Below are 12277 nucleotides of genomic sequence, written 5' to 3'. Positions count from 1 at the left end.
GGTGGCGCAGTGGTTGAGAGTCCGCCTGCCGATGCGGGGGACGTGGGTTCGTGCCCCGGTCCGGGAAGATCCCACATGCCGCGGAGCGGCTGGGCCCGTGGGCCATGGCCGCTGAGCCTGCGTGTCCGGAGCCTGTGCTCCGCAACGGGAGAGGCCACAACAGTGAAAGGCCCACGTACCGCAAAAAAAAAAAAAAAAAAAAAAAAAAAAAAAAAAAAAAAAAGGCTAGAAAGCTATAAACCAATGTTTCTTTGAAAAGCTAATTTAGAATATTTTGTGTGATTTTCTGTCCTTCCAAATTTTTGGAAATGAACATGTGTTACTTTTATGGGTTTTTTTCCGCCCTCTCTCCTTCCTTTCCTCAGATGTAGGGGGGAGAGTAAGTACTTTTTAAATTTTTTTAAAATTTAATTTAATTTAATTTAATTTATTTATTTTTCAGTACGCGGGCCTCTCACTGTTGTGGCCTCTCCCGTTGCGGAGCACAGGCTCCGGACGCGCAGGCTCAGCGGCCATGGCCCACGGGCCCAGCCGCTCCGCGGCCTGTGGGATCTTCCCGGACCGGGACACGAACCCATGTCCCCTGCATCGACAGGCGGACTCTCAACCACTGCGCCACCAGGGAAGCCCCTTAATTTTATTTAAAAAAAATTTTTATCGGAGTATAGTTGATTTACAATGTTGTGTTAGTTTCAGGTATACAGCAAAGTGAATCAGTTATTCATATACAACTATCCACTCTTTTTTTAGGTTTTTTTTTCCCATATAGGCCATTACAAAGTATTGAGTAGAGATCCCTGTGCTATACAGTAGGTTCTTATTAGTTATCTATTTTATATATAGTAGTGTGTATATGTCAATCCCAGTCTCCTGATTTACCCCTCCCCCCTTATCCCCTGGTAACTATGTTTGTTTTTTACATCTGTGACTATACATTCCACATATAAGTGGTATCATATGATATTTGTCTTTCTCTGTCGGACTTAACTTCACTCAGTATGACAGTCTCTAGTTCCATCCACGTTGCTGCAAAGGGCATTATTTTGTTCTTTTTTATGGCTGAGTAACATTCCATTGTATATAAGTATCACATCTTTATCCATTCCTCTGTTGATAACCATATATGTTTATGAGAAATAAAGCACAGGAGTATAAACTTCACAGAATTAGTCACTGGGACACTTTTACCCACAACATGAGCCGACCCCAGGCTCCTTGGACCAGGCAGGAAATGGGTTCCTTGAGTATCTGGGCGCTGAGAGTGATCATCCCTACCAGGGTGGATATCCTCATTTTTGTTTACATGGTTTGTCAACCTACCCAATTTTCATTCGTGCCCCTGAGCACAGATTTAAACACCAAACTTGAGTCTCATGATTTTCTGTGATTCCGACAAGGGTCAGAAACTAAACTTCCACGTAAGATCGCCTATCTCAATAAATTAAATTCACGCGCACTTTTGTAAAAGGGCTTTTTACAACACTAATACCTTTGAATCCAACTGGCTTCCACAGTCCTTGGAGAAGGAGTGAACAGCCTTTTTTTTTTTCCCACAAGGTCCAATTCAGGAAAAATAAAAATGTTTATGAGCCACATTTTTCTTCCACCCCAATAAAACTAGCTTTTCAGAGTCCCATAGGGAAAAAAAAAATCTGTTCTTGTAAGCTATAAAGTACCTGATTGAAAGAAGAACAGCAGTTACAGTTTTTGCACTGCTTATCAGCCATTTCAGTTCCACTTTCTGGACCAATGTGAGAGGTGACCCCAGGTGTCTTCCTCCCCGTGCCCCTGGAAAACTGTGTGTCCGCTCTACAGGGAAGCTAGGTGGTCCAGGTCACATGGTGTGTATCGCATGGTGTTTATCCAGGTCACAGCAGAGAGAAATCTGCTTCAGTAGGTGTGAGGGAGAGAGTTGGGGCCGATAGCAGAGGGAGGGATGGGGAAGTCAAGGCTAGTTGGGTTTGGAGGGGATGGTCAGACCTTGGAGAAATGTGAACAAGGCCGTTGACGTGAGGATGTGGCTCAGTGGAGGGAGAAGGTGAAAGACAGACAGGGAGGGGATTGCACAAGAGCAAAACTGGAGCGCTTACCTTTAAAAATGAGAGAGAAAATGGGAGGAAGAAGTCAAGATGAAGGTATCCATCACTCATAGTAAGAGGGAAGGATGTCTGCTGAGGGGTTGGGGGCTCCCCGCCCAACCCCCCGCATCTTGTCTTTTCCTTGAGGGACAGACAGGCAGTGTTAGGGACATAGCCGCACCCATACGTGTGCCTGCAGGGACGCGAGCCGGCCTCCCTAAAACCAGAGCCCCCTCGGAGCTGCACCCATGACACCTGTGTCCCCGTGGGCACGTGCTGGGGCCTGCGAGTGAGCCGTGGCTTCTCCAAGGAGGAGACAGGCTGAAGCGCCCTCCTTAGGTTTCTCCAGGGGAGTAAAGAAACATGCAGATGGGCAGGGACTAGTAGATGCAGTTTCCACACTTTCGAAAAGCCTTTCACAAGAGGCCCCAGGAAGTCCACTGTATAAAGTAGGCTCTGTTGGGAACCAGGCTTGCGGTCATCTTTAGCGCTGTAGACTTTTATCTGACAACTTACATATAGGGCGTTGTGCCACCTCTTTTGAAAGCTGTGTGTCCATAAACCACGGTCTGGCCGGGCAGCGTGATCACCGCGGGCGGCCCCTGGTGTCTCATTGCTGGCCCAGAGCTGGTGCCGTGCTGAGCCTGTAATTTATTACACGTAGTGGTACTCAGACACACTGTCCTTACGCATTAGTACTAACTGGGTGATGTTTTTAAATAAATAATAAGTAAATGGACAGAACTGCTTCCAGAAGTAAGATACTGGTTTTTGCCCAAATCCTAAATCCTGGGTTCCGAAGGGTTCATCTGTCACGATCACTTAACTTCCCACCAGCTGTGCAACAGAACCGTGTGCAAAGCAGGTGACGTGTTGGGCAGCCCTCGCGTCAGCCCTGGGAAGAGGGGGCGGTCACTGCTGCTCAGATAAGGACAGGGAGGCCGGGACATCCTGCGGCCTGGGAGGTGGGGCAGGGCCTCCTGTTGAATCCGGGCCTCGTCGGCCTCCACTCTCTTCACTTCGTTAGCCCCGGCTGGCAAAGCCAGGAGGAGCAGCCCGAGCTCCTGCAAGCCAGTCCCTCCTCGTTGTAAATGTCATCCAGAGGATGTCCTGGTTCAGGGCAGAAGCCAGGCCAGCACCACCCCCTGCTCGCTTCCCTGTACCTGTGCCCCACGTCGTGATTGCCTGGAGCTGAAAGTGATGGCTCTGTGTCCCCTGCTCTCTTCCAGCCCGTTGCTAGCTGTGTCCTTTGCCACTTGCTGTGCAGTTCCGGGAGTTGCCCTTCTGACCTGGGGCGTAAACCCACTCACGGGAGCTCTGGGGCTCTTCAACATTTTCCTGTACACCTGCTGCTACACCCCGCTCAAGAGGATCAGCATTGCCAACACGTGGGTGGGAGCCGTCGTGGGGGCCATCCCTCCCCTCATGGGCTGGACCGCGGCCACGGGCAGCCTGGATGCTGGTGAGTGTCTCAGCGTCTCTCCACAGACCCGGGGCCTGGGTGCTGGCCCCGTGAGCTCAGGGGCTCTTCCATGCGCTAACACTGCTGGTCAGAGGCCACTTCCTTCCCTGAGCTGCGGTACTTGGTGGTAGATGCCGTTCTATTCAGTACCAGTCCTTTGGCACGTGTGCGGTTGTGGCCGTCGGAAGTATCGAGTGTAGAGCTGCAGGGAGACCGTGTCAGCCTGGCTTCTGGGTGAACAGATGCTCTCACCAGTAGGGAAGGGCTGAGAGAAAACAAAGGGCAACAGGTAGAATGAGAAGAAAGCACCTGAAAGTCAGGAGCCAAGGCAGGCCTGGTGCTGTGTGGTGTCGGTCCCGATCCTGGAGTGGGTGTCAGGGCCGGCCCGGGCACAGCGGATGCTGCCTTGTCAGCAGGCCTGCTGCACCAGCTCTTCACTCCCCCAGAACCAGACTGTTTTCCCCTCTTAGGAGAGGACAGACTATTTTCATTAGTTTCTAATTTATTTTTATATGATTTGCTTACATTTTTCATGCTGTCTACAATAAAACCATTGAAACATTCCTCCAGTTTTTTGGCTGGGATGTCACAAGTAAATTTGTGGGGTGAAAATAGCTCCTTTTTACCATCCGTAAGGGAAGTTTCACAGTCTAATTAGTCAAGTAATTATTGTTTTTCACCGACGCTTAGGAAGGAAGTGGTGAGGTTTCCGGCAATATATGTAAGTACATATTTTTCACATGAGCGATCAAAAGGCTGTTGGCCATAAACCGTTGCCCTAGAAGCCACGTTTCTGAAACGTTTTCGTAAAAGCTCTTACGTTCCCATTTGGAAGCTTACAAAGGTGATTGCACCTTTACCAGGATTGTCTCTTACAGTGGCTTTAATATCCTGTAAATGTTGGCATTTCATGAATCTGCGAATATAATATTCTGAAACGTGTGTGCCTGTTTGTTCTGTGATGAGCCTGAGGCCAGTCTCCTGCGAGCGGGAGACGGCGTCAGCCCATCGGTGAAGGGCTTGGCCCTGGCGGAGGGGGCTTGGGTTTGGGGCGCGCCCGCCCTTAGCTGGCTGCCCTTCAGAACCAAACTTGACCTCCTTACGCGGTGTCTCCTCGCCTCCCACCTGGGACTGGAAAGACCCTTCTCATGGAGCTGTTGTGAGGATTTGCTGACTTGTTATTGAATCTCCCTCAATCGTAAAGCTGGTGTTAATTAGTACAGATGAAGGAAGGTCGTGAGATTTGATTCACTGGCAGAGTCTGAGCGGTTCCCGATTGTTCCCTGGCTGTTGTTTTGGGACAGGGAGATGCCTCCCGGCTTAGAGGGAAAGCACTGAGTCCATCAGCGATCTGTGTCTTGGGTGAGGGAAGTGGGAGGGAAAGCAGGGCTCTGGCATCCCTGGACCAGATGACGAATGAGCTCCCGCCCCCACCCTCCACCCCCGGTTTTCAGTTGTAAATTTAAAGAGCCCACCTGGGCACTGCCAAACCTCCTGGTCAGATTCCTGCTGTTCAGTTCAGCCTGGATCCGCACCCTTGACCCAGCTAGCCTCCCCCTGCTGTGCCCTCCAGGCCTTTCCAGTCATCGTCCAGACACTGGAAAGCAAGCAGGGCGCTTCCAGGCTCTGCCTCCCCGCCCGCCCCGCACTGTGTGCTCTGTTCCCATCCACGTCCTCCTGCCTAAGCCCTCGGATGCCTGCTCCAAGCCACCTGCCTGCCGGATGGACACAGCCCTGTTCAGTTTCCTCAAACCTGTCACAAGGAACAAGGCACCAGAAACTACCTTTTCTGTCCAGGGAATCCCAGCCAGGGCCAGGGTCAGGGCCAAGTGTGACAGCCCCAGGCACAGGTATCGCTTGGAGGTATGTGAGGGCTGTCCAGTCCAGGGCCGTGGAGAATTCGGTCACCTTTGTCATGCAGGGTCCTCGGACCCAGGTTCTTGCTGAAGGCTGGAGGCCCCTGGTAGTTTCCTGCGAAGAGCTTGGGCTTCAGCATGTGTTCGAGCTGCCTCCCTGGAGGCCAGAGAGAGAAGCTTTTCAGGTCCTCCCACTTAGGACGCACATCCAGCTGGAGCCCTTATTTGTTCAGCCACAGTCCAGATCTGGCTAAAATGCTAATGGGCATATTTAAATTTTTTTTTTTTAATTTGAGGTATAGTATTTCTGCAATCCAAAGTTAATTGTTTGTATACAAACTCATTAATGAGGAACAGCTCAGGGCCAGGCTGTACCTTTTATAGGTAGCGGCTTGAAAATGTACGTTTGTCTTGAGAAACGAGACCCTTCATCTACCTGAACTGACCCTGGTGTAAAGCAGAGCAGCCTGAAAGGTTTGTAAAGCCACAAAAAGAAGGTCCTTTTGCAGTTTTTGCGATTGACTTCTATTGTATCCCTTTTGTATAAATCTTGAAGGTGCATTGTGGGGCACACAATGACAACATGGTTTACTGCCCCCAGAATCCTTAATTACCACAGGTCAAATCACACACCCAAAGCCTTGTGAGGTTTATACAGAAAGAGGAATGCTACTTTAAATAATGCTTGCAATTGCTTCAGAAGTTTCAAGACATTAATTTGATAGGTGGAGCCAACTTGAGCTAAGCAGTAGATCTTTGAATGAATTGAGTAAATGAAATAATGGATGAATGAAACAGTGATAAGTAGCTTCCGTTTTAAAGTTGAAAAAACTAAGGTATTTCCAAGATCAATCGCCAGATATATATTGAGCATCACCTATGAGTACAGCAGGAAATGACTCAAAGAAATAAGGCAGAATCTGAGAGAATGTAGTTGAAAGATTTTTACTCCTGGATTTTAGGGACTAAGTCGGCTATGATTTTATATAGTTTTATCATCTTCTAGAACTGCACTTTGTACTGTGGTAGCCGCTAGCCAAAGTCCAACACGATGGTGCTCAAACTTTAGTGCATATCAGTCACCTGGATGGAGGGCTTGTTAAAACTCAGGATCCTGGGCCCTTCCCCCAAAGTTTCTGACTCAGTGGGTCTGGGGAGGTGCCTGAGAGTCTGCATTTCTAACAAGTTCCCACGTGATGCTGATACCCCTGGTCCAGGGACTACATTTGAGAACCGCCAATCTGAAAAGGCAGAACCAGCGAGCGCTCTTACTGTTAGAATGCCCTGGAAATACCGAGGGATTTGGGCCAAGGGCGTGGCAGATGGTATTATCAGAGATGCGCTAACAGTGTCATCTGTACTATTTACCGAGGTTGTTGTATCTCTTCTGGGTTCTTATCTTTGGGGACGTGTTTGTTTGAAGGAGCCCTTCTGAGAAAAAACAGCCAGCAATGTTTCCTTTCTTCTGTGGTATCTCCAAACCATCTTGTCTTTAAACCTCCAAAAACTGGTCACTGTGGAGCAGCCATGAGGAGAGAAGTGTTTGGAAAACTCTGTCGAGCTTGCTGCTGGGGAGGGAGGGGGAGGTGGGTGACAGAGGTGACAGAGGCCCGCTCGGCTTGCGCTTTCCCGAACCGTCCCCCCAGCCGCCACTGCGTGCGGGGCCCTGAGAGATACAGGGTCACTGAAACCCAGTCCCGGTTCTCACTTGTGTCTCATGTCTCAGAGTCTTCAGGGAGAGGCAGGCCGGTGATCAAGTATTTCCCTGAGCAGAGAGCTTTAGCTGGGGCTCCGGGCTCTCTTAAATTGGCCCCCAAATCGGTCCAGGAAGACTTCGGAGCCGAGTGACTTCTGAGTTAAGTCGCGGCCCGTTTAGTTGAGGAGGGAAAGTGCTTTCCAAGAAACGGAAAGTGTGTGCACAGGGGTTGGTAGGCATACAAGTCTACACAGACCGAAATCCGTGCCTCCGCGTCAGGACGCCGCATACCAGCCCCGGCGTTCATTTCAGTCGCCGTCCCCCTGACCAGGTGGACTTGGGCTGAAGCCCTTTCCTGGGGCTTGGTAGACATTGGTTACGATTGGGGGGCAGCAGCTCGGGGCCGTGTGTGATGGGGATCCTGAAGCCTCACCTTCAGGGTCCTGCCTCAAAGGAACTGACTCTGGATGGGAGGAAAGATACCAGATTTGTAGCTACAGAAAACTGCGTGCTTCCCAGACGGCCGACAGAATGAAGAAATGCAGTGTTCGGAAGCACCCTTCTTAGCATCTAGATCTTTCTGTGGTTTTTGTAGTGGCCACGGGGCCAATCACGACCTCCAGGGCACCAAGCACGGAAGAGATGGTGCTGCCTTCCCGCCTCCAGTAAAGACGTGAAACATAAGACAGCCATGGGGTTCTGATTTCTTTTCCCCACAACATTATTGTTGTTGTTGGCTTTGTTTGTTTGTTTTTACCACTAGTGGAAAAGAATTTCTCGCTGTTCTAGATGCCCCAGTGGTGTGGGTCCAAAGCCTGTGCTTGATGTGACCCTTCAGAATCCAGCTCAGTGTGGGTGGGCGAGTGAGGCCGGATTGGTGGGCAGGGGGAGGGGGTGAGGTGAAGACAAACAGACTAACGGATGGAAATTGTAAAAGCTAAACAAACATTAGGTGTTCTTGGTGTTTGCTGCTTTGTAGCTGCACAAAGAACTGTGAACAGCTAGCTCTTCTCTCCCAGTGGAATTTTTGTTTCAGAGGGTGCCAGCCCCAGCCAGAGCCCAGCCCTAAAAGTGCTTTTTGTGTCAATAGAGGTGATCATTACAGTGGAATTTTCTCCTGTGTCCATTCTCCTCTGAGACCCAGGCTTAGACCTTTCCTCCCACCTGCCTAATTACTTTGCTTTTTTTGGGGGGCGGGGGGCGGGGGAGCGTAACTGCTGTTAGCAGAAAACATTAAAAATGCTTAGCAACTAAAACTCAGGAAGGCCCAATAAGAGGGCTGGCCCATGGTGCAGCCAGCTCGCTGCCTTAGGAATGGAAATGCTTGGTTTGATTCTGCAGGCAGTGGCCAGCAAGGAGACAAGTGACCTGCACGCCCTGGGGAGGGCGTGGGGGTGGGGGGCACACCGCGGATAAGTGCCCGACAGCAGATGCTCCTGCTTGGCCCGGCCTGGAGCCGCACATGGTAGCCTCTCAACAGCGTTCACCTCCAGAGATGGTCTAGTTTATCCCAAAGGCTTCGGGTTAAAGTCCCTTCCCCTCTCCCATGCCAAAGCCACCTCTCTTCCCATCACCCCCATTTCTTAAAAAGGCTCAGATTCTGTTTTGTTATTTTCCTATATTTGAATAAATCCCCGGTCTTGGGTCTTTCCTATATTTGAATAAATCCCCGGTCTTATGGCATGCTTCTGGTGACTGCCTTGAAGAGATTTGTAAATGGCCTTTGGTTTGTAATTCAGATGTTGTTGTGTGGTCAACATTAATTATGTCAGCCAACATTCAGTTACAAATGAGGACTCAGAGACGGACTCTTATCAGGAAGTGACATTTGACAGATGGATGGTTCTAGTAACAAAAAGAGAATGAGTTTTTTTAGCCTCAGCTGGTAAACTACAAAATGTTAAATACTGTTTCACTTTATTTACCTCCTTTATTCTGGGATGAGAAGGTAGAATAGAATTTACTCACTCACTCATTCCACAAATATTTATTGAGGGCTAACAAGTACCAGGCACTGTTTAACCCAAGCCCTTTTGAAGCTTTCCTTTAAAACACTGCCTCACTTTGAAATCAAACTCGAAAACGAGTAAATTCCTTTTGTGTGAGATTTTTCCATAACTAGTCTTAGAGCTTGAGATTGATTAAGATAAATGCCATTTCTAAAGACAGAGTGACCAAGAGACATTACAGGAATATTAGCAAACCAAACGATATTTAGAGCCCTCTTGTCTTCAAAGACGAAGAAACAAAAAAGTCAGAAGGACCATATGAGAAACACGCAGCGAGCCGGCTGTCGGCGGTGTAATTGGCGACCATTTGGCACAAAAAGGCCCGGCCTTGTCACCCCCGGGTCGCGTAGCCGGGCAGGATCACAGGAGCTGGACCACAGTAGGTGAGGCCTGGCCCGCAGTGCACATTTAGTCAGTTCTGTTCAACAGATTCATACTCGGGTGATAAAGGGAGAGACCTTCAAGTGTGAGCTGGGGAGTGGGGAGCAGGTAAGTTTCCTAGAGCACCCACAGAGGCTCGGAGCCCCCAGGGGAGCGGGGGGAAGAGGAGGGGAGGGGTCACCTTGCTCAGAGTCAGGGCTTTGTGCTGACTCTTCCCCCAACTGTGCTTCAAATGAAACCTCGGGCGGCTCCGCATGGACGGTGGGGCGTGGACAGCGGGGCAAGGAACCGTGCGGAGTGGACCGTGGAGGGAGGCAGGGAGAGCATCCCTTCTCCTCGCCGTGCCTCTTCATCATTCCCCAGTCACTGCCAGAGCATTCTTCAAGGGCAGGCGGCCATTGCCGACTCTTATTTCCTATTTCCAGGGGACTTTTCATCTCCCCTTTGTCGCCATGCAGTTGATGAACTGGCCCCCGTCCTCTTCCCTTTCTCTGCGGCGCCGTGGAATTTCATCACATGGGGGAGGCTGACCCGTCCCACAGGCGCCTCTGTGTTCACCCTCAAAAGAAGGGCTTTGAAACTGCTGCCCATGAAGCTTTGGACTTGGCTGTGCTCCCCCAGCCAGCCCCAGTTTACATGAGCACGACACCCCAAAGCTGCTGAGGGCCACGTGGAGAGAGGGAGCCCACTGTCCGCGGAGGGAGGACTGCCCGAGCCCAGCCCAGGCTTTGCTGGACCTGCGTCTCTCCTCCTTTTCAAGTCCCTGCGTGGGCAGCGAAGGGCAGTGAATGGTTGGGGTCGGGGTGGGAAGGGTTGAACGTAAGCCCGCCAGGCAGCAGAGAAAGCAAGCTGAAACCACTGAGCTCCATTCCAGAGGAGTGTGTTTTGGAAGAGCCCATACAGAGTCAGAGCTCCAACTTGGAGATTTTTGTCTCCACCCTGTTGGGAAGCTATTGGCTGGGATTGCCTTGGCTCTGTTTGCCAACAAAATGATGGAAGTACGCTACGAACCTGAGCGGAGGGGACAAGGGTGAGGGTCTCCACCTACCGGTGTGGCGTAGAGCTGCTTGGGAGATGTTCCGAGAGTATTTTCCAAGAGTCACTGGGAAGACACTGGCTGGCCTTGCCTCACCTGAGGAGCCCCCCTAATCGGAGAGGGTGCCAGGAGATAAGGGTTCCCCTCAGCTGGTCACACACAGCACAGTCGACAAGCTCACCTCTGTTTTCTGTGTGTGGAGGGAAGGAAGTAAGGCCGCTGACACCTGGCCCTTCTCTGGAGTTGCCTCTAAGCTGGGATCATGGCATCATGATCTCAGGAAGTTGCTGTCCTCTGGAGAGTCCATTCGCACAGATACGCCAACTATCTCACAAGTTTCCGTATCCTGTGTATTCATAGACCAACAGATATTTGATTAAAAGAAAGGAAGCAGACATTTCTTCTGGATACGATTAAACCAAGTATGTATGAAGATTCTGCAGACCGGTAGGAAAATGAGAAAACACATTGCAGAGAAGGAGGAAACGCACGGCTTGTGTGAATGGATTGAACCTCAGAGACCATCTTTGAATCTCAGTTTACGTATCACTTCTTCCAGGAAGCCTTCCCTGACCTCTCCAGGGCCGACTGAGGTCTTGCTCCTGTGTGCTCCCCTGAAGCCCTGAACCGAAGGTGACATTCCTGGGCTGTGATCCCTTGTGTTTTGTCTCTGTCCCTGGCCAGACTCCAGCAGAGGCCTTGAGGGTAGACCATGCCTGCCCTATAGTGGGCAAACAGTAAATATTTGTTGTCACAGACCGTGGGCCCAGTGAAAACAGACTGCTTCGTGGGGATGAGGCTGAGGTGAAGCCTTTGAGTCAGGAAACCGAGGGCTTTATGTTCCCCCCACGAGGAAGGTGGGTTCCCCCAAGGCCCCTGGACTAATTCCAGCCTTCCTGTTCTAGCTCGCCTTATCTTGATGGAGACAGTCATTTGTTTTACATCTTTTACGGAGCCGAGGCCTTGCAGCCCATCGAGGAGAGCTGTGTGGGGTGGGGTTTTCTGATTACACTCCTTGAAGGCTAAGCTGTGATTTCTAAAGCTCTTTCATCTGTGACATGACCCAAACCCCTACCCAATTTCCTCTCCCAGAGAAAGCAGCATGCCACTCTTACGAAAGTGATTTTTTTTAAATTATGTTATTTGAAGGAGAAGCATAACTGAAAACGTGTATTGAGCAAAACAGAATACTCCAATTGGCACGGGAAAAAAGAGGGCTTTTGAGAACGACAAGATTCCACGTGGGAGCCTGATGTCTTAACCGTTTCGAGCCTGGTTTCCTGGCTGAATTGGCTCTTTCTCGGCCATTGCAAGAGCAAAACAGCTCCTGAGCCCTGACCTACCCATCCCCTCCCCCATCTCTACGTGAGCCCTGATGCCATTCCTCTGGGGACACAGCTTGGTCTTGTCGGCCCCCCTGGGCTAGGGCTGCGCTCAAAGCCTCCGAGTGGCCTGGTGCCCCGAGAACCAGTCACACTGCCTCCTCTGTGCTGGCCCCTCTGACATCCAGAGGTGGCTCTATTTTGCCATCGGAATACAAAGGAGAAGTCTCCTTCTGTCGCTCTGTTTTCCACTTCACTTGTACCTGGGTGCTGCCCCCTTCCCTTCTGTCTTGGCTAATTCCCCAAGGGTGCTCACTGTCAAGAAAAATATTACCTGTGTGTTTGTAATTGAACAACCTTGGTTGTTTGTTTGTTTGTTTTTTAAGGCACCAGCACTCTTATCTTGATAAGTGGGCTTTCTCCTTCCAGCAAGCCTT

The 12277-nt window shown here is 50.4% G+C and overlaps 1 protein-coding gene across 3 annotated transcripts in view; it reads left to right on the top strand.

Moving 5' to 3' along the window:
• LOC116745214 (protoheme IX farnesyltransferase, mitochondrial) overlaps positions 1-12277 on the top strand; it is a 110430-nt gene that overhangs the window by 92689 nt on the left and 5464 nt on the right. For 2 of the 3 annotated variants that reach the window (XM_032615759.1, XM_032615758.1), the window contains exon 6: positions 3308-3540. The exons of the other annotated variant lie outside the window; for it this stretch is intronic. In XM_032615759.1, the coding sequence (XP_032471650.1) occupies positions 3308-3540 (233 nt within the window). The remainder of the gene's footprint in view (positions 1-3307; positions 3541-12277) is intronic. 3 annotated transcript variants of the gene reach the window in all.

Source organism: Phocoena sinus, chromosome 20 (assembly GCF_008692025.1).
Source record: "Phocoena sinus isolate mPhoSin1 chromosome 20, mPhoSin1.pri, whole genome shotgun sequence".
NCBI lineage: Eukaryota > Metazoa > Chordata > Mammalia > Artiodactyla > Phocoenidae > Phocoena > Phocoena sinus.
The sequence above is the reverse complement of the archived record's forward strand: the minus strand, read 5'-3'. Positions and strand labels throughout refer to the sequence as shown.